The sequence below is a fragment of the Vulpes vulpes genome, unplaced genomic scaffold (genome assembly GCF_048418805.1).
Source record: "Vulpes vulpes isolate BD-2025 unplaced genomic scaffold, VulVul3 u000000802, whole genome shotgun sequence".
NCBI lineage: Eukaryota > Metazoa > Chordata > Mammalia > Carnivora > Canidae > Vulpes > Vulpes vulpes.
Window position 1 is genome coordinate 44013 of NW_027325808.1, and position 24165 is coordinate 68177.

The window sequence follows — 24165 nt, forward strand, 5'->3', positions numbered from 1 at the left end:
TCTGGCCTTTGCTGGCCCGGCCCAGGGACGCGGCCCCGTGACCGCACAGGGGTTTGCAGTTTGTGGCCACACAGGGCAGACAGCTGGCCCTAGTCCCGCGGCCCTCGGCCGGGGTCCCCGCTCCTGGGCCTGGGAACCGTTGGCGCCACCGTCCTTGGGACCCCGGGGACCCTGAGCCCACCCTGTCGCTCCAGGGGCCGCCCCCCACTTCGCCTCCCGAGCACCGTCGAGGCCGGCGTGTCCCCCCCCCCAGCAGACTTCTGGAAGTTCTGACTTTGTGCTCTGCTGCTTCTAATAGTGTGCGTAGACCCGTCAGCTGGCTCCCTGCCCCTGTGGGATCCGGGGCTGTGTCTCCCCCAGACCGACTGACTGATTTTCTTTTTAAGATTTTATTTTTCTGTCATCTCTACACCCACATGGGGCTTGAACTCTCCGCCCCAAGAACAAGAGTCGCGTGTTCTTACCAACCACCCCAACCACCCCGAGAGCGGCCAGGCTCCCTTTGATTGATTGACAGGGAGTAACTGAAGCCGACGTGCTGCCTGTGTCGTGTCAGGGCAGAAACTGAGCCCCGGCGTCGAGGTGCGGTGGAGTCATTGGGACCTTGGTCGATGTTAAAGAAAGCGGAGCCTCCCCGGGAGCCCCGGGAGCCCAGGGAGCGGGGCCCACACACGTGACAAGTTGGCCGTTTCCTTGACCAGGAGTCATTGGGCTGGCTGCCGATTTATTTGAGTTGCTATTCGACGGCGAAGGTCGTACTAGGATGGGGACACAGCGAGAACGTTCCGGGTTCTTGCGGGTTCGGAGGCAGCTAAAGCTCCCCCGTCGTGGACTCGATGTCCCAGTTGGGTGCAGAGATAGGCGAGCCAGCAAAGAGATGAGAAACATGGCCCTGGGGTGCCTGGCCGGCCTGGTCGGGGGACCTTGATGTCAGGACTGTGAGCTGGAACTCCGTGTTGGGTGTAGAGAGGACATAAACGTAAAACCTTTAACAAACAATAAATGGATGAACTAAGACAGCGTGACGTGGAAGGGGAGTCCTCGCTTCAGGACAAACCTCAGAGCGGACCATGTCTAGCCTGCGACCTGTTCTTGATGGCCCCGCTCGCTCTCCCGGGCCCAGATGACGGGGTCCCCCACGAGGGACGGTCCCGCCCGAGTGGGAGTGGGCCTCCTTCCCCGTAAGGCCCGTGCCTCCCCTCGTTCTGCAGGACAGAAGAGCCGGGAAGGCACGAGCTCGGGGGGATCAGCATAAACCTCGGCGATGGTCCTTCCCGATCCCGGGAGCCAGAGCTCGGCCTCCTTTTGGGACCCGACGTCCTAAAGAAGCCCGTGTGGTCAGTGGCTCGGATGCAGGGCGGAGGCCGACGGAGAATCAGGAAGAGCAAAATGGGGCGGGGGGGAACCAGAAGCTGAAGGAGAGGGGGACAGCTGTCAGCATCGGGAGCCTTCGCGGGGACCCGGCGTCCTTTCCCAGGAGGGGCCCCCCCTCTGTAGGGTGCTTCCCGCCGCCCCGCGCTCCCCGTGGGCGCCCGCAGGCGCATCCCCGGGCCTCCAGCGCCTCCGCAGACGTGGTCTGGAGCGTCCTCCGTGTGTCCTACCGGGGACCCCAGCGTCACGTCTGTAACCGTCCGGCTGCTGTCTGACAACAGTCGGGGGATTCCGACGTTTGTTGGGTTTGGGGTGTGTGCCTGTCTGTCGCCGTGCCGCGATCTGATCCTCGGGCCGCGTCGTCCTGACGCCGAAACGGTTGAAACACCATCATTTCCGGTGCTGGCGCTGGGCGGCTAGCTGGGTCCTCCCGGCCGACCCGGGCCCCCTCGTGCCGTCCCGTGCCGTCCCGTGCCGTCCCGTCCCGCCGGGGGGTCAGCTGAGCTGGAAGGTCCGGCTCGGCCACATTCCCGTGGGTGGCAGCGGGTCCCCGCCGAGCGCCGGCCGCTCCTCTTCTCCCCGATGCCTCTCCAGCGGGGAGCCAGACCTCGGGGCCGCCCTGGGGGGAGCTCCTGAGGGGCCGGCTGCCCGTGGGGGGAGCCCTGGGGCTGCCTGTGTGTGTGTGTGTGTGGGAGTCGGGGTGGGGACGGGGCCGGGGTCCCTCGGTCCCCTGCGCTGCCTGCCCCCAGGCCGAGCCCCGCGCTCACCCAGCCCCTACTCTCCAGGGCGTGCAGGGTGCCCTCCACACTCTGGTGCGAGGGATCCAGCAGCACCGGGTGTGCACGCTGAGCCCGCCCGGTGAGGGTGGCCCAGGTGTGAGAGCTGCAAGGGCCTGCTGTCCTGACGTCCGCTCCGGGGCCACGCTGACCGCCCCGCGGGCCCTCTGTGCCCCAGGCGCACAGGCCCGGGGCGGGGAGGGGAGGAAGCGCCCCGGAGCCCGGGCAGCCCAGGCCCCCTGGACAGAGGGGGCACAGACCTCCCGGGGCGCTTAGCACAGACCCTGGTGACCTGAGGCTCCCCGGCTGTCACTCTGTCCCAGGCCCGTCCTGGCCGCGGGCGCAGGCTGAGTCGCAGTAGAGTCTGCGGGGTCCTGACCCTGGCGTCTGGCCGCCCCGGGAAGGCACGTGGGGACGTCAGCCGTGTGTGCCTGGCGGCGCCCCCGCAGGGGCTGGTCGGGGCCTGGGCGGCGCCCCCTCCTCCTCTCTGGGGGTGTCTCCGCACCCCGTGCACAGAGCTCCGGGAGACGCAGAAACGAGCCGGCCGTGCCCTCTCACACAACAACACTTTATTGAACTTGCAACAGCAAACAGGGGCTCAGAGCCGAGGGTGCGCGCCTTCCCCTGGGAGACCTTCCTGTCCTTAGAGGAAAGCGGGAATCCCACAGGGGTGCGGGTGCTGGAGTCGTCCCCCGCCTGGGAGCCTGTGCGGACTCGACTCCGGGTGGGGGCGCGTGTCCTGAGGTCGGGGCGGTGAGAGGCGGTTCTGGGGGCGGCAGGGCTGACGTGGACCTGCGGCCCATGGGCTCCTGCGCTGGGTCCCCGCAGGGCAGCTGGACCCCGGCCTCGGGCCCCCTGGGGCCGGGTGACTGACTGCTGGAGCCCCAGCGCGTGGAGGAGCCTGCCTCCTGGTGTGGGTGTGGGTGTGGGTGTGGGTGGGGGTGGGGGTGTGGGTGTGGGTGGGGCCCACGGGCCTGCCCCCGCTGCCCTGCCCTGGGGTGTCCCGGGATCCCCAGGGCTGCCCTAGGTCAGCGACCTGGGTCTGTGGGGCACGCCCAGGGCCCAGGAGGCCACATCCTGCTGTGAGAGGGCTCGCTCGGCCCGGGGCCAGAACGCAGGCCTGGCCAGGGCCCCGGGGCGCTGGATCCCATTAGCGCTGGGCCTGGGGCAGGCGCTCGAGTCGCCCCTGCCCCCACAGAGCCCGGGGCCAGGCCAGCCCAGGTCCCTCTGGGTCAGGGGCTGGTGTCCCGTGCGGGCGGTGCCGCCCTCCGGGAGGCACAGCGAGACGAGGCAGGGCACGGTGACGGCGGGCCGGAGCCTCCGGGCCCCCGCCCTCACCGCCACGCTCTGCCCCCGAGGCCCGCGAGCATCGAGCTGCCCCGTGGACGCGGGGGGCAGAGGGTCCCGGGCCTGTGCGGGGCCTCGGGGCAGCAGGCTCAGCGCCGCCCTGGCTCTGCCCTGGCTGTGCCCGTCACTGCCCAGCGAGGGGCACGAGCTGCAGTGGCCGCGGGGCAGGAAGGGTGTCCTGGGCCCGACAGCGTCATCCCTAGGGGGCTGGGGGGACCGCGTGATGGGAGTCCCGGGGGTGCTCCAGGGCCCGGTCCGTCGCGGGGCCTCTGGGGTGGCCCAGGCAGGTGCCAAATGGAAGGAGACCCCGTTTTCTGTCTTGAAGCCCGCCGTGTCCCGGGGCCGCCTGCCTGCACCGCCTTGTTGCCCCGGGAGGGTGGGGAGGGAGTTCCACCGCCGGGGCTGGGGGGCAAGTTGGACGATGGCCTGGCCGGGAGGGGGTCCGGGCGGCTCAGGCCGGGCGGCTGGGCCCGGGGAGGCCGGCTCCTCCACCCTGGGCGGTGGCTCAGAGGCCGGAGAAGGGAGGAGAGGCCCGGGCGCCGGGGACACTGGCTCCAGGCCCAGGGGCCTCGTGGGGAACTCCTCAGGTCCCGCTGGAAAGAGGCCGACGGGGTCAGCGTCTCCAGCAGGCTGTGTGTCCCCCGCTGGGGGCCCCGGGGGTCCTCACGGCTCCCGCGTGACCCCCCCCCGGCCTGACCCTGTGCTCAGCCCCCCACACTGCTGCCCGGGCCCTGCAGTGGGTACCCGCCCGCCCGCCCAGCCCTGGCCTGGGGTCCCCGAGGCTGGAGCAGAAGAGGAGAGCCCCAGAGATGAGGACGGGGGCCCCGGGGGCTCTGTCCCCTGTGGGCGGCCCCAGCAGGCCGAGTCGGGAGGGGCCGGGGCCCTGAGCCCACCTGGCGGGGGCAGGTCGCACCGCATCCTGCGGAGCTGGGTCATGGAGGCCCGAAGGTGTCTCAGCACGGCCTCGTCCTCCAGGGCCCAGGGCTGGGCCAGAGAGTCCTGGAGGAACTCCCGGAGCCCTTCCAGGGGCAGCTTCAGGAGGCGCTCTGGGCGGTGGGCGAGAGTCAGACCCAGAGGGCCCCGCCCTGGGGCCCCCGGGGCCCCCAGGCCAGCGGCTGGGGTCCCGCTGTGCCCAGGAGCGCCGCGGGCAGTGCGCTGGCCGGGGTGGCCCCTGCCCGCTGCTCCACTCGGGGAGCCCCGCTGCACCCGCCTGCCCCGCCGTCCCCCCGCCCCAGGTCTGGGTGCTGCTCAGAGCCCAGGGTCACCGCCCCTGCCCCCCGCCCCCGGCACACCTGGGCTCCCGGGGGCTCACTTACTCCTGTGCACCTTGAGGATGGTATAGGCCATGGCCGTGAGCACCCTCTCCCCATCCAACACGTAGGCATCCCACAGCTTCAGGGTGAGCGAGAAGGGGGTCTAGGGGGACGGCGGGGTGGGAGGAGCGGCCTGAGCAGGGCCCCTGGGGGGCTCGGCTGGGGCTAGGCTAGGCCTGCCATCTGGCCCCCGGCTGCCTGCGACGAGGCCCCGCAGCGCCCCCCCCCCGGCCCCCGCCCCCCGCCCCCCGCCTCCCCGTGCGTGCCCTCCTCCCAGGGAGATCAGGGACTCCCGGCCGCTCCGGGTTCCGACCCCGGCCAGCACCTCCCGCACCCCTGGGGGCACAGACTCTGCCCGCACTTGACGACACCACGCCTCGAGAGGACCCCAGGCTGGCCGCCCGATGGGCCGAGGGCCCGTCCACACCCCGGGCTGACCCGGCCTCCCCCGGGGGAGCTGAGGCAGAGACGGGCCGCCCCCCGGGACCTCGTCCAGGGACCCTCTGGGCTTCTCCAGGACGGGCTGGGCTGCGAGCCTCAGCCTCAGCCTCAGCCTCAGGACCCCGGGGTCGGGCCTGGCTCGTCTGGAGGGTGGGGCTGAGCTGGGCCCTCCCCGGGGGCAGGGGGCAGGTCCGGGAGCGGGGGTCCCGGGGCGGGGGGGGGGCCTCACCCGGCCGAGGAAGCACTGGAGAAACCATTTGGGGCTGTAGATGCCGGTGGACATCTGCTCCTCGTCCTGGCGGGAGGGCAGGGGGTGCTCAGGCCCCACGCCGCGGCCCCTGGAGCCGGGTGGACGCGCTCCCCACGGGCCAGCCCAGCCCCGAGGGCGCCCCCGGGCCCCAGGGGGAGGAACGTGACCCCAACTCTGGGCAGCTCGGAGGGAGGGCCATGCCCCCCACCCCCTGCCCCGGGCTCCGGGGACGGAGCCTCAGGAGCTCCCACTCGCCCCCACTCGCCATGTGCTTCCTCAGGTCCGGGAGAGCTCTTTGGAGGACCCGCTCGTGATGTCTCTGGAACCTGAGGAGCTTCGGGAAGCCCGGGACGAAGAAGCCTGAGAAGGCCCCAGGCCCCCACGGTCAGGGCCTCCTCCTGCACCAGGCGGGGTGGGGGGTGTCGGGGCAGGGGCCTCCCCGCCACGCCCTGACCCCCGTGTGCCCACCGCCCTCGGAGCCCTGGCTGGATCCGCTCTTCCCAGAGGGCAGGGCCTGCCTCCCAGGCCGGGGGCGCGGGGCCCGGGGACCCTCGTCCTCACAGAGACCCCGCGGGGCGTGGGCTGGGGGCTGAGGACCGGGCCCGGCTGACCCAGCACCCTCTCTCCTGCGGGGGCCGCCGCGGGGACAGGCGGGTCCCCAGCCCCGAGGGGCAGCGGGTGCAGGCCAAGGGGAGGGTGATGGGCGTGCACGGCCCTCTGCTGTGGGGCTTGGGAGTGAGGCTGGGGGCCCCCGGGAGGGGGAGACGCTGCCCCCTGGGCCCCGTGTGGCCGTGGGCTGGCAGGGGGGCCTGGGGGACAAGCCGGCAGCCCGGCGGGAGGCTGGGGGAGCAACGGGAGTGCGTGCCTGGCCTGCAGACGGTGGGGCGGGTGGCCGTGGCTCCGGGACCCCGAGGCCACCGGGGAGGCGGGGCCCTTGCCCGTGGGGGGGCGAGCTGGGGGGTCCCCGCCTGCCCCCCGGTGCAGCAGCCTGCAGGGAGGCCCTCCTGAGCTCCCCGGCGGGCCCCTACCGTGCATGGAGTGCCGGTCGCCCACCATCAGCTGGGCCAGCGCCCAGAAGGCGTCCTCCTCGGGCAGGAACATGAGGAGGACGGCCGCGATCTCGCTCATGCCCTGGCAGTAGCCCACCTCCTGCAAGAGCCAGAGCCCCACGGAGGGCGTGCGCCCCGAGGCCCCCTCTGAGCCCTCCCCGCGGGCGTCAGGCTCCCCCGGCTCCCTCCCAGCCCGGGCTCCCGGAGGGGGCTCCCAGAGGGCGGGGGAGCAGGTGAGGGCCACCCGGACCAGCTGGGGCGCGAGCACCCCGGGCCCCGCTACCGAGCCCTGCGGCCGCCGTGCCAGGACCCCCGTCCTCAGGCCAGCAGGAGGGGCCTCCGTGAGCTGTGCCAGGCTGTAGGGGACCCGCCAGGTCTGGAGACCCCCCAGAGGGCAGGTCGGCGGGGGGGGGGGTGGGGGGGCCTGACTGTGGCCCCTGGCAGGTCCCACGAGGGGAGCTGGGCCAGGACACCCCGCGGGGCCGGGGAGCGTGTGAGCTGGGGTCCTCGGGGACCCTTCTGGAATGCGCCGTGGAAGGGGGCGGCCTCCTGGGCGCCTCGGTCTCGTTCCCTTCGGGGGAGTGGGAGCCTTCCCCGCCCGGGCTCTCGTCGGTAGTGCCGTCTGTCAGGGTCCAGACCCGAGCTCTAGGACGGCCGCGGTGCACGCGGGGGCCCTGGGCAGCCCCGGCCCTCGGGCACGCAGGCCCTGCCTCCCCTGGGAGGTCTGCACCCCGCCCCCTGCCCGTCCCGGAGGAGAGAGACCCTCCCCGGCATCTCGGGGGCCGTGGAGCCGGGGCCATAACTGTGAGTCCCGCTGGTCACCACCACTCAGGACAAGGCCGCCCGCGGGGCAGGAGGCGGGGGCAGGGACACTCACCGTGTCGTACACCGAGTACGCTGCCAGTACGCAGAACAGGGCTCGCTGCCTAGGAGGGGGGACAGCGGGGGGCTCTGCTCAGTCAGCCCCCGCCCAGCGAGGCCGCCGAGGTGCCGACACCCGCCCCGCAGGCCCCGCGGCCCGCAGGGCCCCTCCGCGGGGGCCGATCTCCGGGGTCAGGTCTGCGCACGGGGACAGGCGGCGACCTCACACGTGCAGCGTGCCGGGGGTTCAGTGCACCCTGGGGTGTCCGACGCCTCCGAGCGGCTCCCGCCGTGGGGTGCGCAGCTCCGGGCTCCCCCAGCGCCGCCAGCGCCGCCAGCGCCCCGGGCCTCCAGCCCTGGAGCGGCCCCCCCCCCCCCCCGCACGCCCCCATGGGAGCCAGCGCTCCCCCTGCCCCGGTCCCCGCAGCCCCTGACGCCTCTCCTCCGCTGCCCTGGCCTGGCCCGGCCCCGTGTCCCGGGAACACCACCAGCCCCACGTGACCCCTGCACCGAGCCCACGCAGCCGGGGCATCCGTGGCCCTGAGCGCACCCCCAGGTCTTCCCAGGTGTCCCTGGGCTGGACTCTGTGGGGGGCACCCCGGGCCCGCCCATCCCAGAGCATCTCGGGGCTCCAGGTCTGAGCCGCCGTGAGGAGAGCAGGGAACGTCGTGCAGGTGTGACCCCGATACAGGCTGCGAACCCCTGGGGTCACTATCTGAGCACGGGGGGGTACGGGGTGCGGCCCCCTCAGCGCTGCCAGGAGCCGCCCGATGCCCCCCGCACGGCGGCCTGAGTCTGCACCCCGGCTCCGCGGCCCCCGGGCCCGGGCTGCTGGAGGCCGGCTCCCCCCGGGCCGGGGGTCACAGGTCAGCCTGACCCGGCCGCGCTCTGAGGGCCGCGGGGGCCCCGGGGGGCAGCAGGTTCCCTGCAGGGAGGAGCACCGAGTTCTCGTGGGGAGACGGTCCGAGCGGCCCGCCCGGGAAGCCCAGCCACCCATGCCTGGCGTCTCCCCAGCCCCGCCCCTGGCGCCCCTGCAGGTCACCCCTGGGGTCCCGGGCTCCCACACACCCCGCCCGCTGCACACACAGGTAGCTGCACCCTATGCTCCACCCACCTGCAAGCCCCTGTCGGGGGGCTCCCTGCCTTCCCCACCTCCCCGCGGCCCCTGGGGACTCTGCGGGACACCCGGGCTTCTGACGGGAGCAGGCCGTCCAGAGAACCCCAAGGTGGCCGGGGAGGCTGAGCATGTCCCACAGGGGGCAGCTGCACCGCGTCCTCGTGGGGGTGGGGTGGGGGTGGGGGCGGGACCGATAGTGTCTGGGGTTGTGGGGGATGGTGTGGGGGGTGATGCAGGGGGATGGCGTGGGGGCGGTGGGTGAGGGGATGGGGTGGGGGGCTGCGGACACAGGGCACCCCCTTCTCTAAGGTGCACACGGAGACGTCTACACATAAAGGCGACCCCAGTCTGGGGTTTGCTGTGACCCCTGCCCCTGCCCCTGGGGCCCCGTGTGCTCCGCGCAGGGCCTGCCTGGACCGGGGCGGCGTCTGGGGGGGGGGGGGGGGGGGGGGGGGCGTCATGCCGTGTGTGCTCACCAAGTGCAAATTGTCTAAAACAAAACGCCCAGAATTCAGAAGTACATAAAGCACCGGAGGGTGGGTGTCACCCTGACCTGTCCGACCCTCGTCGGGTCCACGTGTCCCGGTCCAGCCGCGGCCATGCACCCTGGCCGCAGGTCCCCTTCGTGCCCCCCACGCCCCCACCCCGGCCCCCTGCTCTTCACGGGGCCGCCCCTCACCCCCTTGGGGTTCAGCTCAGACGGTGACCCCTGGAGGCCCCGTCCTGCGGCCTCCCCATCCCCGAGACCCTGGGGTTGGGGGCACGGGGGTCATCCCCAGCACCCTACCACGTGGCAGTGTGTTGTTTGCTGCCGTCGCTCCCCCCGGCCTCGGAGACCCCGTGTCCCCAGCACAGAAGCCCCCGGGCCTCTCCCAGGCCGGGCCCCCGACCCCCGAACCCCGCTGGCCCAGCAGCCTCACCCGACCCCGTAGCGGTCCCAGAACATGGTGTGACTGCGGAACGTGCGGTTGACGTCCAGGTCGATCTGCACGATGTCCCGGGAGGAGACCAGGGCCGCCTCCTTCATTGCCTGCGGGGAGACCCCGGGAGGAGGAGCCGGCGTCAGGGACACAGACCCCGACCTGTCAGCAGCTGCCGTCCTGGGCAGGGAGCCCCGGGGCCACCACGGGAGTGTGTCCTGCAGGAACCTCCACCCTTCCCCTGGGAGGCCGGGGACGGCGGGAGTGCCCACCGTGCCCGCGGGGCCTGCGTGAGGGCCTGTGCCCAGCTGTCGTGGGCGGGGAGGGGACTGAGGGTCAGCCCTGGACAGGGAGGGGACGTGGAGGATCAGCCCGGGTGGGGAGGGGACACGGGAGTTCAGCCCCGGGTGGGGAGGGGTCACGGAGGGTCAGCCCTGGGCAGGGAGGGGACCGAGGGTCCACGGGGAGTAGACGGGTCGGGTCCCACCTGGTATTTCCCGGCATTGCTGGCCTTAACCTGGTCGACGTTCAGCAATCGCAGCCACACCTGTCCCCGCACCTGGGGCGGGACCCCCTTGTACACCCGGCGTCGCAGCTGCGGGGAGGAAGGCAGTGCTGGTGAGAGGGGCCCAGGGCGGCCCCTTGGAGCCCAGGGAACACGAGGCATCTAGAAGGTTCCGGCGTCGGCTCCAGGGTGTCTGCAGAGAGGCTGGGTCTCCCTGGATCTGGCCCCCCCCCCTCCCCCGTCCCCCGCGAGGAGCAGGGACCCTGGCCCCGACCTGACGCTCCCCCACCGCCGTCCCGGGGCCTGGGGAGGGAGGCCCGGGCTCCCAGCAGACTCTCCCCAGGCAGGGGGCTCCCCCGAGGACGGGGCAGGAGGACACTGAGGGCGGCCCCCCAGCCCCGTCGGGACGGAGAGCCCTCGGGGGCACCCAGCGCCCCACCTTCTCGCTGGGGAGGTAGTGGTCCCATCGCTTGAGCATTTTTATCCATTTGTCCGCGCGCCGGGTCTCCTGGCGGAGTTTCTGGGAGAGGACAGGCGGGGGCCGCAGGTGAGGCTCCCGCCGCGGGAGGTGGGCGCTCGGGCCGCGTCCAGTGCCCCGCGGGACCCGGAGGAGCCAGGAAGGCACAGGGCCCCCCGCGGACCGCGGCTCCGGGTCTCGGGTGCGTTCCCGGCGGCCCGTGCAGCGCTGGGACGGGGGACTGGGGAGACGCCCGGGGATGTCCTGGGGGACGCGGTGCAGACAGCTGGCCCCAGCTCCCCCCCACGTCCTGCCCGGGGCCCAGGACGGGCTCTCACCTTGGCCTCGCGGGGGCTGGGGTCGGGCAGCTCCCTGTCCCTGGAAGGCAGGAGACGCAGAGCCCTGAGGCCCCGGCCCCACAGCCACACACACACACACACACACACACACACACACACACACACACCCCGTCTGCACCCAGCGTCCTGGGGAGGGCAGGGCTCCCCCGGGGAGGGCAGGGGCTGCCAGCGGCCTGAGGGCGGGCGGCGGCGGCGTCTGGGGGGTCTGAGGAGGGTGTTTGCCGGTGGTGGGCTGGGCGGGGACCCCTCGGCGCCCCCAGGGGGTGACCTGCCCCCCTCCTCGATGGACCAGCCCGAGAGCTGTCAGCGTGGCCCGGGTGCCCCGTGACCGTCCCGCTGAGGTCCCCCCGCCTCCCCAGGGCCTGACTGCCCAGCGTCCAGCCGGCCTCCCCCTGCCCCCTGGCCGTCCCCCTGCTGTCCCCGGGCTCCCCTCTCTGCTGTCCCCTCTGCCACCCTGGCCCATTTCACCTCCCGTCCTGTCGGAGCCCCTGAGCACGACCACCCCTGAGCCATCCCAGCAGACACTGGGCCGTGAGCAGGGCCGAGGGGGCCCCACCTGGGGTCTCCAGCGTCCGTCAGGTTCTCGTGGGGCTGTTGACCCATCAGCCTCGTCCCCTGCGACCTAGGCCACTGGGCTGTCCCCTCCCTCCTTCCCGCCCAGGGCAGCCCCCTCCTCCTCTTGCCTCCTCCTGCCTGGTCGGGGCCTCCCTCTGCGGCCCCCCCCCATCCCCGCGCTGGCCTGGTCCCCGGCATCCACCTGCAGCCCCGCAAAAGCCTTCGGGTGTGGGCGAGAGCACCCCTGCGGACTCGGCCCAGACCAGGCCGTCCCCCTACGGAGAGCACGCCCCGGCCCCAGAGCCCCTCACGGGCGGGATCCCCTGCTGAAGGGACTGGACACCCCACCCCACCACCACCCCCGGATGCAGCAGGCTGACACCTGGGCCTGCCCAAAGCAGGCGTGGGGGCCCCTCCTCTGAGTGTCCAGGGGCCTCCCCCGGGCCCAGCTCCCTTCCTGCCCACGTCCCGGGTCGGCCTCCGGGGTGTCTCAGCTGCAACCCAGCGCAGACATGGCCCTCAGAGGGCTCCAGGGGACCAGGTCCCGACCTGGGGGCGGGGGGGTCAGCCTCCAGAGAGGTGTTCCTGCAAAGGCCACCCGCCCTGGGATGGATGAGGGGTGTCCAGGGGACTCACTGCAGAAAGCCCTGGTGGTCGGCGACCTTGCACAGTGACAGGTCCTGCGGAGACCCTGCTTGGGGCGCCTGCAACAGAGGGGGCTCCGTGGTGGGGACCGATCAGAGCAGGGGAGTGGGGACAGAGACAGGAGGGAGCAGAAGGGCTCCTCCCTCCCCTGGATCCTGAGGGAGCGCCGACCCTCTGAGATTGGCCGGGCGCCAGAGTGGGCGCAGCCTGGCAGCCTCACCTGCTTCTGTCTATCAGTGACGATCCCCCCCTGGGCCTCACCCGGACCCGGCGACTGTGGTCCCCACCTGGGCCTCACTTGACCTGGTGACTCTGATCCCTACCTGGCCCTCACCCAGGCCTGGTGACTCTAGTCCCCAACTGGGCTTCACCCAGGTGACTCTGGTCTCCACCTGAGCCTCATGTGGATCTGCGACTGTGGTCCCCACCTCCTTGGCCTCACCTGAACCTGGTGACTCTGGTCCCCACCTGGGCTCACCTGGACCTGGTAGCTGTGGTCTTCATCTGGACCTGGTGACTCTGGTCCCCACCCGGGCCTCACCTGTACCTGGTGCCTGGGCTCCTCCGCTACCAATGACGAGGATCCAGGATGGACCCTTAGTTGCTACTGACACCGGGACCATCCCCAGGGTCTCACTTGTTCCTGGTGACTGTGGTCCTTGCCTGGGCTGACCTGGCTCATCCTTGGCTCTGATCCCCTCTTGAGCCTCACCTGCTCTTGCAGGTACGGTCCCCCCTGTCGTGGGTGTGTAGTGTCTATGGTCCCTTCTGGGCCTCACCTGATGGTACTGGGCCACGATATTGGCCCTTTGCAAGGCCAGCAGGGTCTCCGGGTCCTCCTGCATCGTGCTGCAATCCAAACACATCCAAGGATGACGGCGCGTGAGAACCTTCCGAGGACACATGCGTCCGGGTGCTCCCCGTGGGCGGGCGCCCCTCTGTCTGACCGGAGCCGGAGACAACCCCGTAGCCCCGAGGGGCACAGGCATCACACACGGGCCCTCGCTGCCTGTCTGTCCGTCGCCCACCGACAGTCCACCTTCCCAGCCACTGTCCCAGGGCACGCCGTCACGCTGGGGTCACAGAGCGCTCCCACCCCGGTATCAGGAGCACACGGGCGGGGGACCCAGGGGCTCCGGGGAACTGCCCACCTGATGCTCGGGGGTGACGTCTCCCAGCCCGGGGCCGGCGCAGAGATGGTGGTGGGTGGGCCGGCCAGCGAGTGTCCCTGCGGGCTTGGGGGGGGGGGGGCGGGAATGGAAGGTTTCTCCGAGATTCCACAAGCACACGACCAAGGGGAGAAAGCGACGGACTGGACTTCATCAAAATTAAAACCTGATGCCAGCAAGAGTGCGACCGAACTCCCCACCCTGAGGGCAGCGATGTGTGAATAGCCTGAGGGGGGCCCTGGGGGAGCACGAGGGACTCCACGTTCTTTGGAGCCTGAAGAGCAAGCCTGCTCACGGGCCAGGGGGACCCAGCGGGCACAGGGCGGGATGGGGGGGTGACAGTCACCCCTGTCGGGGTCCATGCGTCTAGGACAGGCTGGAAAGGTCATGGCTTGGGTGCCTGCACAGCAGAGGGCTTACAGGGGAGCGGGGGTCCCGGGGGAGCTGCCTGAGTTCCGACTGCAGCCTCCTTCCCTGGACGGGGGGCAGCAGGGTGGCCGCTCTCACCCCGTGGGGCTGTGGAAGGGCTGTGGGAGCTGCTCACGGTCATCGCATGGGGGTCGGGGTGTTGTGGACCCCAGCGCGGGAGGCCTGTGCCCCCACGCGGATCCACAGGCCCCACTGTGGCCCGCGGGGATCAGGGATCAGCTGCCACTCACCTGTGACCTGTCGCTGTGTGGGCGCCTCCTCTTTATGCACTGGGGTACTGGGGAGTGTGGGAGGGTGGGGGTACTGGGGAGAGTGGGAGGGTGGGGGTACTGGGGAGAGTGGGAGTAGCGGGGTACTGGGGAGAGTGGGAGGGTGGGGGTACTGGGGAGAGTGGGAGGGTGGGGGTACTGGGGAGAGTGGGAGTAGCGGGGTACTGGGGAGAGTGGGAGTAGCGGGGTACTGGGGAGAGTGGGAGGGTGGGGGTACTGAGGAGAGACGAGTCCTGGGCTACTGGGGAGAGCAGGAGAGTCGGGTCGCTGCGAGCCAGATCCGGAGCACCGGTGCCTCCGAAGGTCTGCGGACGCAGAGTGGGCACCAGGCAGCGGTGGAACCCGGGGGCACCACAGTTCCGCCCAGAGCGGGGTCCCGCATCATCACTGTGGGCAGGCGGGGTCCAATCAGCACTCAGCCCTCACCCTGGTGGCCGAGGGTCCCGGGGGAGGGTCCTGTCCCCACGCCGGGCGGGAAGGCGATGCAGGCAGCCTCCCGCATCCTCAGTTCCCATCCTCGGGCCCTGCAGGCCTCCCGCCCTTCAAGGCAGACTGGGGGTCACAGATGCCCCCCTCCGCCCCCCAGGGTTCACAGCGTGGGGTTGCAGTTAGGAGCATTTGAGGGGCTCCTGGGTGGTTCCGTCCGTCGGTTCCACGTCGACTCTTGAGTTTGGCTCAAGCCAGGATCTCCAGGTTGTGGCGTGGAGCCTCGGGTGGGGCTCGGTCTCCGGTGGGTGAGGAGTCCGCTCCAGGTTCCCCCTGTCCCTCCGCCCCTGCCCCCCGCACCGTCTCCCAAGTACATCTTCTAAACATTAACATGAAGACACGTGAGCATCTGGATCCCCTCTGCAGAGGCGCCTTCGTGTGCGTCACGACCGTGTAAATGCCTTTCACGGGCCCACCGGGATTCCCACCGGAAACCCCTTTTCCTTGGTATCTATTGAAGTGCCGTCGACACCCAAGGGGACAGTAGTTTCAGGGCTACAGCTGGCGACTTGACAATTCTGTGCCTCGCTCAGCTCTCCCCGCGAGAAGCGGCGTCACCGTCTGTCCCCGTACCGAGTTGTCCCCACGGTCCTGACTCTATTGCCAGGCCGTACTTTCTAAATTTCCGGGATTCCTTTATTTAGAACCACACGCTTGTAGCTTTCCCTATTTGTTCATCCACGTTGCCCACCTGCCCCCCGCGGCCCCTCTGATCACTCAGCACGATCCATCCCGTTAACCAGAGAAAGGACATGGGGCGGCCCGGGGCGGAGGGGGGCGGCGGGGCTCAGCGCTTCAGCGCCTGCCTTCCCTTCGGCCCAGGGCGAGATCCTGGAGTCCCGGGATCGAGTCCCACATCGGGCTCCCTGCACGGAGCCTTCTTCTCCCTCTGCCCGTGTCTCTGCCTCTCCCTCTCTCTCTCTCTCTCTCTCTCTCTCTCTCTCTCTCTCTCTCGTCTCTCGGTGTCTCTCAAGGATATATAAATAAAATCTTTAAAAAAACAACAAAAACAAAGAGAAAGGAGACGATCCCCTCAAGAGTCGCAGAAAACGCATTTGACAGAACAAAGCATGAAAAGCACAGGGGGTTTTAGGAAAGGTCTGTCAACAGAGGAGAGGCCGCGTAGGAAGGCCCGCAGCTGACGTCATCCCCGAGGGTGACGACCTGAAATCGTCTCCCCCGAGAGCAGGAACAAGCCACGGAGGTGCCCTCTCAGCGCTGGGAGTCCCACGTAGTCAACAGACCGGAAACAGCCGTGTGGGGGTCGCGTCCACGCCCACAGGGGCCCGGCCTCCTCAGGACCCGCGGGGAGGCTTCCGGGTCAGGGTTAGGGTCAGGGTCAGGGTCAGGGTCAGGGTTAGGGTTAGGGTTAGGGTTGGCATATTGTGCTTAGCATAATACTCTTTCTAGGCTTTAATACTTCTTTAAATGTTTCATAGAATTCACTCATGAAGCCATCTGGTCGTGGACTTCTGCGTTTTGGGAATTTTTTTCCTATTACTCAACAGCTTCGCTGAGAATTGGTCTATTCAAATTTTCTATTTCTCTATGTGTCAGTTTTGGTAGGTTATATATTTTCTAGGAATTTAGCCACACACAAAAGTAAAATCAAAAACTAGAAATTTCATTCTTTGGCTTGTGTCTATCCACTTTTTCCAACACCATTTGTAGATTTTTTTCCCCACTGGATATTCTTTCCAGCTTTATCAAGGATTAAACGACGACATAGTTGTGGGTTCATTTCTGGGAGGTCTGCTCTGTGCTCTTGGTCTGTGTGTCCGTTGTCGTGCCAGGACCGTACTGTCTTCATCACAACAGTTTTGTGACATAACTGGAAATCTAGCGATGTGAAGCTTCCTACTTGGCTTTTCTTTTGCAAGGCTGCTTCGCCTGTCTGGGGTCTTTTGAGGTTCCATGCAAAGTTGAAGATCATTTATCTTAGCTCTGTGAGAAATGCTGGGGGCATTTTGATAGGGTTTATAGGAATGTCTGGGCTGCTCTCGGTTGTGAAGACACTTCGTACCCTTTCAGTCCACGAGTGTGGAGTGTCTCTTTCCGTTTCTTTGTGTCATCGATTTCTTTCCATCATCGTCTTCAGAGTAAGTTTTTATAGCTGTTTCCTTAGGTTTTTTCTTAAGTATAATATTATTTTTTGTTTCATTTTAAATTTATTTTTATTAATGTCTTAGTTTCTCTTTTTCTTACCTTCTTACTGAGGTATAGGAATGCAACAGAATTCTGTGCATTAATTATGTATCCTGTGACTTTACTGAATTCATTTACCGGTTCTAACATTTTTTTGTTTGTTCATTTTTGTAGTTTTCTATATATAGTGTCATGGTGTCCATTTCTGGTAGGTTGTCCTATTGGCATATAGTTTCTGATGTGCCATCAAGCCCTCTTGTCTCCACCGTTTCTGTCAGAACCCTGCGTTCACCCTGCCTGTGTCCGAGTTTTGTTTTGTTTTGTTTTGTTTTGTTTCTTTTTATCTCGGACAAGTGACTGAGTTTCAAACCTCCAAGTTTTAGGGGCTGCCCTGGGGGAGACCCGTGCTCCTCCCGCCCGGGAGGGTCTCCTCCCACTTCTGGCCTTTGCTGGCCCGGCCCAGGGACGCGGCCCCGTGACCGCACAGGGGTTTGCAGTTTGTGGCCACACAGGGCAGACAGCTGGCCCTAGTCCCGCGGCCCTCGGCCGGGGTCCCCGCTCCTGGGCCTGGGAACCGTTGGCGCCACCGTCCTTGGGACCCCGGGGACCCTGAGCCCACCCTGTCGCTCCAGGGGCCGCCCCCCACTTCGCCTCCCGAGCACCGTCGAGGCCGGCGTGTCCCCCCCCCCAGCAGACTTCTGGAAGTTCTGACTTTGTGCTCTGCTGCTTCTAATAGTGTGCGTAGACCCGTCAGCTGGCTCCCTGCCCCTGTGGGATCCGGGGCTGTGTCTCCCCCAGACCGACTGACTGATTTTCTTTTTAAGATTTTATTTTTCTGTCATCTCTACACCCACATGGGGCTTGAACTCTCCGCCCCAAGAACAAGAGTCGCGTGTTCTTACCAACCACCCCAACCACCCCGAGAGCGGCCAGGCTCCCTTTGATTGATTGACAGGGAGTAACTGAAGCCGACGTGCTGCCTGTGTCGTGTCAGGGCAGAAACTGAGCCCCGGCGTCGAGGTGCGGTGGAGTCATTGGGACCTTGGTCGATGTTAAAGAAAGCGGAGCCTCCCCGGGAGCCCCGGGAGCCCAGGGAGCGGGGCCCACACACGTGACAAGTTGGCCGTTTCCTTGACCAGGAGTCATTGGGCTGGCTGCCGATTTATTTGAGTTGCTATTCGACGGCGAAGGTCGTACTAGGATGGGGACACAGCGAGAACGTTCCGGGTTCTTGCGGGTTCGGAGGTAGCTAAAGCTCCCCCGTCGTGGACTCGATGTCCCAGTTGGGTGCAGAGATAGGCGAGCCAGCAAAGAGATGAGAAACATGGCCCTGGGGTGCCTGGCCGGCCTGGTCGGGGGACCTTGATGTCAGGACTGTGAGCTGGAACTCCGTGTTGGGTGTAGAGAGGACATAAACGTAAAACCTTTAACAAACAATAAATGGATGAACTAAGACAGCGTGACGTGGAAGGGGAGTCCTCGCTTCAGGACAAACCTCAGAGCGGACCATGTCTAGCCTGCGACCTGTTCTTGATGGCCCCGCTCGCTCTCCCGGGCCCAGATGACGGGGTCCCCCACGAGGGACGGTCCCGCCCGAGTGGGAGTGGGCCTCCTTCCCCGTAAGGCCCGTGCCTCCCCTCGTTCTGCAGGACAGAAGAGCCGGGAAGGCACGAGCTCGGGGGGATCAGCATAAACCTCGGCGATGGTCCTTCCCGATCCCGGGAGCCAGAGCTCGGCCTCCTTTTGGGACCCGACGTCCTAAAGAAGCCCGTGTGGTCAGTGGCTCGGATGCAGGGCGGAGGCCGACGGAGAATCAGGAAGAGCAAAATGGGGCGGGGGGGAACCAGAAGCTGAAGGAGAGGGGGACAGCTGTCAGCATCGGGAGCCTTCGCGGGGACCCGGCGTCCTTTCCCAGGAGGGGCCCCCCCTCTGTAGGGTGCTTCCCGCCGCCCCGCGCTCCCCGTGGGCGCCCGCAGGCGCATCCCCGGGCCTCCAGCGCCTCCGCAGACGTGGTCTGGAGCGTCCTCCGTGTGTCCTACCGGGGACCCCAGCGTCACGTCTGTAACCGTCCGGCTGCTGTCTGACAACAGTCGGGGGATTCCGACGTTTGTTGGGTTTGGGGTGTGTGCCTGTCTGTCGCCGTGCCGCGATCTGATCCTCGGGCCGCGTCGTCCTGACGCCGAAACGGTTGAAACACCATCATTTCCGGTGCTGGCGCTGGGCGGCTAGCTGGGTCCTCCCGGCCGACCCGGGCCCCCTCGTGCCGTCCCGTGCCGTCCCGTGCCGTCCCGTCCCGCCGGGGGGTCAGCTGAGCTGGAAGGTCCGGCTCGGCCACATTCCCGTGGGTGGCAGCGGGTCCCCGCCGAGCGCCGGCCGCTCCTCTTCTCCCCGATGCCTCTCCAGCGGGGAGCCAGACCTCGGGGCCGCCCTGGGGGGAGCTCCTGAGGGGCCGGCTGCCCGTGGGGGGAGCCCTGGGGCTGCCTGTGTGTGTGTGTGTGTGGGAGTCGGGGTGGGGACGGGGCCGGGGTCCCTCGGTCCCCTGCGCTGCCTGCCCCCAGGCCGAGCCCCGCGCTCACCCAGCCCCTACTCTCCAGGGCGTGCAGGGTGCCCTCCACACTCTGGTGCGAGGGATCCAGCAGCACCGGGTGTGCACGCTGAGCCCGCCCGGTGAGGGTGGCCCAGGTGTGAGAGCTGCAAGGGCCTGCTGTCCTGACGTCCGCTCCGGGGCCACGCTGACCGCCCCGCGGGCCCTCTGTGCCCCAGGCGCACAGGCCCGGGGCGGGGAGGGGAGGAAGCGCCCCGGAGCCCGGGCAGCCCAGGCCCCCTGGACAGAGGGGGCACAGACCTCCCGGGGCGCTTAGCACAGACCCTGGTGACCTGAGGCTCCCCGGCTGTCACTCTGTCCCAGGCCCGTCCTGGCCGCGGGCGCAGGCTGAGTCGCAGTAGAGTCTGCGGGGTCCTGACCCTGGCGTCTGGCCGCCCCGGGAAGGCACGTGGGGACGTCAGCCGTGTGTGCCTGGCGGCGCCCCCGCAGGGGCTGGTCGGGGCCTGGGCGGCGCCCCCTCCTCCTCTCTGGGGGTGTCTCCGCACCCCGTGCACAGAGCTCCGGGAGACGCAGAAACGAGCCGGCCGTGCCCTCTCACACAACAACACTTTATTGAACTTGCAACAGCAAACAGGGGCTCAGAGCCGAGGGTGCGCGCCTTCCCCTGGGAGACCTTCCTGTCCTTAGAGGAAAGCGGGAATCCCACAGGGGTGCGGGTGCTGGAGTCGTCCCCCGCCTGGGAGCCTGTGCGGACTCGACTCCGGGTGGGGGCGCGTGTCCTGAGGTCGGGGCGGTGAGAGGCGGTTCTGGGGGCGGCAGGGCTGACGTGGACCTGCGGCCCATGGGCTCCTGCGCTGGGTCCCCGCAGGGCAGCTGGACCCCGGCCTCGGGCCCCCTGGGGCCGGGTGACTGACTGCTGGAGCCCCAGCGCGTGGAGGAGCCTGCCTCCTGGTGTGGGTGTGGGTGTGGGTGTGGGTGGGGGTGGGGGTGTGGGTGTGGGTGGGGCCCACGGGCCTGCCCCCGCTGCCCTGCCCTGGGGTGTCCCGGGATCCCCAGGGCTGCCCTAGGTCAGCGACCTGGGTCTGTGGGGCACGCCCAGGGCCCAGGAGGCCACATCCTGCTGTGAGAGGGCTCGCTCGGCCCGGGGCCAGAACGCAGGCCTGGCCAGGGCCCCGGGGCGCTGGATCCCATTAGCGCTGGGCCTGGGGCAGGCGCTCGAGTCGCCCCTGCCCCCACAGAGCCCGGGGCCAGGCCAGCCCAGGTCCCTCTGGGTCAGGGGCTGGTGTCCCGTGCGGGCGGTGCCGCCCTCCGGGAGGCACAGCGAGACGAGGCAGGGCACGGTGACGGCGGGCCGGAGCCTCCGGGCCCCCGCCCTCACCGCCACGCTCTGCCCCCGAGGCCCGCGAGCATCGAGCTGCCCCGTGGACGCGGGGGGCAGAGGGTCCCGGGCCTGTGCGGGGCCTCGGGGCAGCGGGCTCAGCGCCGCCCTGGCTCTGCCCTGGCTGTGCCCGTCACTGCCCAGCGAGGGGCACGAGCTGCAGTGGCCGCGGGGCAGGAAGGGTGTCCTGGGCCCGACAGCGTCATCCCTAGGGGGCTGGGGGGACCGCGTGATGGGAGTCCCGGGGGTGCTCCAGGGCCCGGTCCGTCGCGGGGCCTCTGGGGTGGCCCAGGCAGGTGCCAAATGGAAGGAGACCCCGTTTTCTGTCTTGAAGCCCGCCGTGTCCCGGGGCCGCCTGCCTGCACCGCCTTGTTGCCCCGGGAGGGTGGGGAGGGAGTTCCACCGCCGGGGCTGGGGGGCAAGTTGGACGATGGCCTGGCCGGGAGGGGGTCCGGGCGGCTCAGGCCGGGCGGCTGGGCCCGGGGAGGCCGGCTCCTCCACCCTGGGCGGTGGCTCAGAGGCCGGAGAAGGGAGGAGAGGCCCGGGCGCCGGGGACACTGGCTCCAGGCCCAGGGGCCTCGTGGGGAACTCCTCAGGTCCCGCTGGAAAGAGGCCGACGGGGTCAGCGTCTCCAGCAGGCTGTGTGTCCCCCGCTGGGGGCCCCGGGGGTCCTCACGGCTCCCGCGTGACCCCCCCCCGGCCTGACCCTGTGCTCAGCCCCCCACACTGCTGCCCGGGCCCTGCAGTGGGTACCCGCCCGCCCGCCCAGCCCTGGCCTGGGGTCCCCGAGGCTGGAGCAGAAGAGGAGAGCCCCAGAGATGAGGACGGGGGCCCCGGGGGCTCTGTCCCCTGTGGGCGGCCCCAGCAGGCCGAGTCGGGAGGGGCCGGGGCCCTGAGCCCACCTGGCGGGGGCAGGTCGCACCGCATCCTGCGGAGCTGGGTCATGGAGGCCCGAAGGTGTCTCAGCACGGCCTCGTCCTCCAGGGCCCAGGGCTGGGCCAGAGAGTCCTGGAGGAACTCCCGGAGCCCTTCCAGGGGCAGCTTCAGGAGGCGCTCTGGGCGGTGGGCGAGAGTCAGACCCAGAGGGCCCCGCCCTGGGGCCCCCGGGGCCCCCAGGCCAGCGGCTGGGGTCCCGCTGTGCCCAGGAGCGCCGCGGGCAGTGCGCTGGCCGGGGTGGCCCCTGCCCGCTGCTCCACTCGGGGAGCCCCGCTGCACCCGCCTGCCCCGCCGTCCCCCCGCCCCAGGTCTGGGTGCTGCTCAGAGCCCAGGGTCACCGCCCCTGCCCCCCGCCCCCGGCACACCTGGGCTCCCGGGGGCTCACTTACTCCTGTGCACCTTGAGGATGGTATAGGCCATGGCCGTGAGCACCCTCTCCCCATCCAACACGTAGGCATCCCACAGCTTCAGGGTGAGCGAGAAGGGGGTCTAGGGGGACGGCGGGGTGGGAGGAGCGGCCTGAGCAGGGCCCCTGGGGGGCTCGGCTGGGGCTAGGCTAGGCCTGCCATCTGGCCCCCGGCTGCCTGCGACGAGGCCCCGCAGCGCCCCCCCCCCGGCCCCCGCCCCCCGCCCCCCGCCTCCCCGTGCGTGCCCTCCTCCCAGGGAGATCAGGGACTCCCGGCCGCTCCGGGTTCCGACCCCGGCCAGCACCTCCCGCACCCCTGGGGGCACAGACTCTGCCCGCACTTGACGACACCACGCCTCGAGAGGACCCCAGGCTGGCCGCCCGATGGGCCGAGGGCCCGTCCACACCCCGGGCTGACCCGGCCTCCCCCGGGGGAGCTGAGGCAGAGACGGGCCGCCCCCCGGGACCTCGTCCAGGGACCCTCTGGGCTTCTCCAGGACGGGCTGGGCTGCGAGCCTCAGCCTCAGCCTCAGCCTCAGGACCCCGGGGTCGGGCCTGGCTCGTCTGGAGGGTGGGGCTGAGCTGGGCCCTCCCCGGGGGCAGGGGGCAGGTCCGGGAGCGGGGGTCCCGGGGCGGGGGGGGGGCCTCACCCGGCCGAGGAAGCACTGGAGAAACCATTTGGGGCTGTAGATGCCGGTGGACATCTGCTCCTCGTCCTGGCGGGAGGGCAGGGGGTGCTCAGGCCCCACGCCGCGGCCCCTGGAGCCGGGTGGACGCGCTCCCCACGGGCCAGCCCAGCCCCGAGGGCGCCCCCGGGCCCCAGGGGGAGGAACGTGACCCCAACTCTGGGCAGCTCGGAGGGAGGGCCATGCCCCCCACCCCCTGCCCCGGGCTCCGGGGACGGAGCCTCAGGAGCTCCCACTCGCCCCCACTCGCCATGTGCTTCCTCAGGTCCGGGAGAGCTCTTTGGAGGACCCGCTCGTGATGTCTCTGGAACCTGAGGAGCTTCGGGAAGCCCGGGACGAAGAAGCCTGAGAAGGCCCCAGGCCCCCACGGTCAGGGCCTCCTCCTGCACCAGGCGGGGTGGGGGGTGTCGGGGCAGGGGCCTCCCCGCCACGCCCTGACCCCCGTGTGCCCACCGCCCTCGGAGCCCTGGCTGGATCCGCTCTTCCCAGAGGGCAGGGCCTGCCTCCCAGGCCGGGGGCGCGGGGCCCGGGGACCCTCGTCCTCACAGAGACCCCGCGGGGCGTGGGCTGGGGGCTGAGGACCGGGCCCGGCTGACCCAGCACCCTCTCTCCTGCGGGGGCCGCCGCGGGGACAGGCGGGTCCCCAGCCCCGAGGGGCAGCGGGTGCAGGCCAAGGGGAGGGTGATGGGCGTGCACGGCCCTCTGCTGTGGGGCTTGGGAGTGAGGCTGGGGGCCCCCGGGAGGGGGAGACGCTGCCCCCTGGGCCCCGTGTGGCCGTGGGCTGGCAGGGGGGCCTGGGGGACAAGCCGGCAGCCCGGCGGGAGGCTGGGGGAGCAACGGGAGTGCGTGCCTGGCCTGCAGACGGTGGGGCGGGTGGCCGTGGCTCCGGGACCCCGAGGCCACCGGGGAGGCGGGGCCCTTGCCCGTGGGGGGGCGAGCTGGGGGGTCCCCGCCTGCCCCCCGGTGCAGCAGCCTGCAGGGAGGCCCTCCTGAGCTCCCCGGCGGGCCCCTACCGTGCATGGAGTGCCGGTCGCCCACCATCAGCTGGGCCAGCGCCCAGAAGGCGTCCTCCTCGGGCAGGAACATGAGGAGGACGGCCGCGATCTCGCTCATGCCCTGGCAGTAGCCCACCTCCTGCAAGAGCCAGAGCCCCACGGAGGGCGTGCGCCCCGAGGCCCCCTCTGAGCCCTCCCCGCGGGCGTCAGGCTCCCCCGGCTCCCTCCCAGCCCGGGCTCCCGGAGGGGGCTCCCAGAGGGCGGGGGAGCAGGTGAGGGCCACCCGGACCAGCTGGGGCGCGAGCACCCCGGGCCCCGCTACCGAGCCCTGCGGCCGCCGTGCCAGGACCCCCGTCCTCAGGCCAGCAGGAGGGGCCTCCGTGAGCTGTGCCAGGCTGTAGGGGACCCGCCAGGTCTGGAGACCCCCCAGAGGGCAGGTCGGCGGGGGGGGGGGTGGGGGGGCCTGACTGTGGCCCCTGGCAGGTCCCACGAGGGGAGCTGGGCCAGGACACCCCGCGGGGCCGGGGAGCGTGTGAGCTGGGGTCCTCGGGGACCCTTCTGGAATGCGCCGTGGAAGGGGGCGGCCTCCTGGGCGCCTCGGTCTCGTTCCCTTCGGGGGAGTGGGAGCCTTCCCCGCCCGGGCTCTCGTCGGTAGTGCCGTCTGTCAGGGTCCAGACCCGAGCTCTAGGACGGCCGCGGTGCACGCGGGGGCCCTGGGCAGCCCCGGCCCTCGGGCACGCAGGCCCTGCCTCCCC

At 69.9% G+C, this 24165-nt stretch overlaps 1 protein-coding gene across 1 annotated transcript in view; it reads right to left on the minus strand.

Moving 5' to 3' along the window:
• Window positions 1-4802: 4802 nt before the first annotated feature.
• The window catches only part of LOC140597498 (uncharacterized), a gene marked incomplete at its 5' end in the record, with an annotated part of 53299 nt that continues 33936 nt past the window's right edge, over window positions 4803-24165 (minus strand). The window contains 11 exons of the mRNA XM_072746091.1: window positions 4803-4910; window positions 5478-5543; window positions 5764-5858; window positions 6527-6758; window positions 7425-7444; window positions 20246-20989; window positions 21290-21442; window positions 21713-21812; window positions 22380-22445; window positions 22666-22760; window positions 23429-23908. Of these exons, the coding sequence (XP_072602192.1) occupies window positions 4803-4910; window positions 5478-5543; window positions 5764-5858; window positions 6527-6758; window positions 7425-7444; window positions 20246-20989; window positions 21290-21442; window positions 21713-21812; window positions 22380-22445; window positions 22666-22760; window positions 23429-23908 (2159 nt within the window). The remainder of the gene's footprint in view (window positions 4911-5477; window positions 5544-5763; window positions 5859-6526; window positions 6759-7424; window positions 7445-20245; window positions 20990-21289; window positions 21443-21712; window positions 21813-22379; window positions 22446-22665; window positions 22761-23428; window positions 23909-24165) is intronic.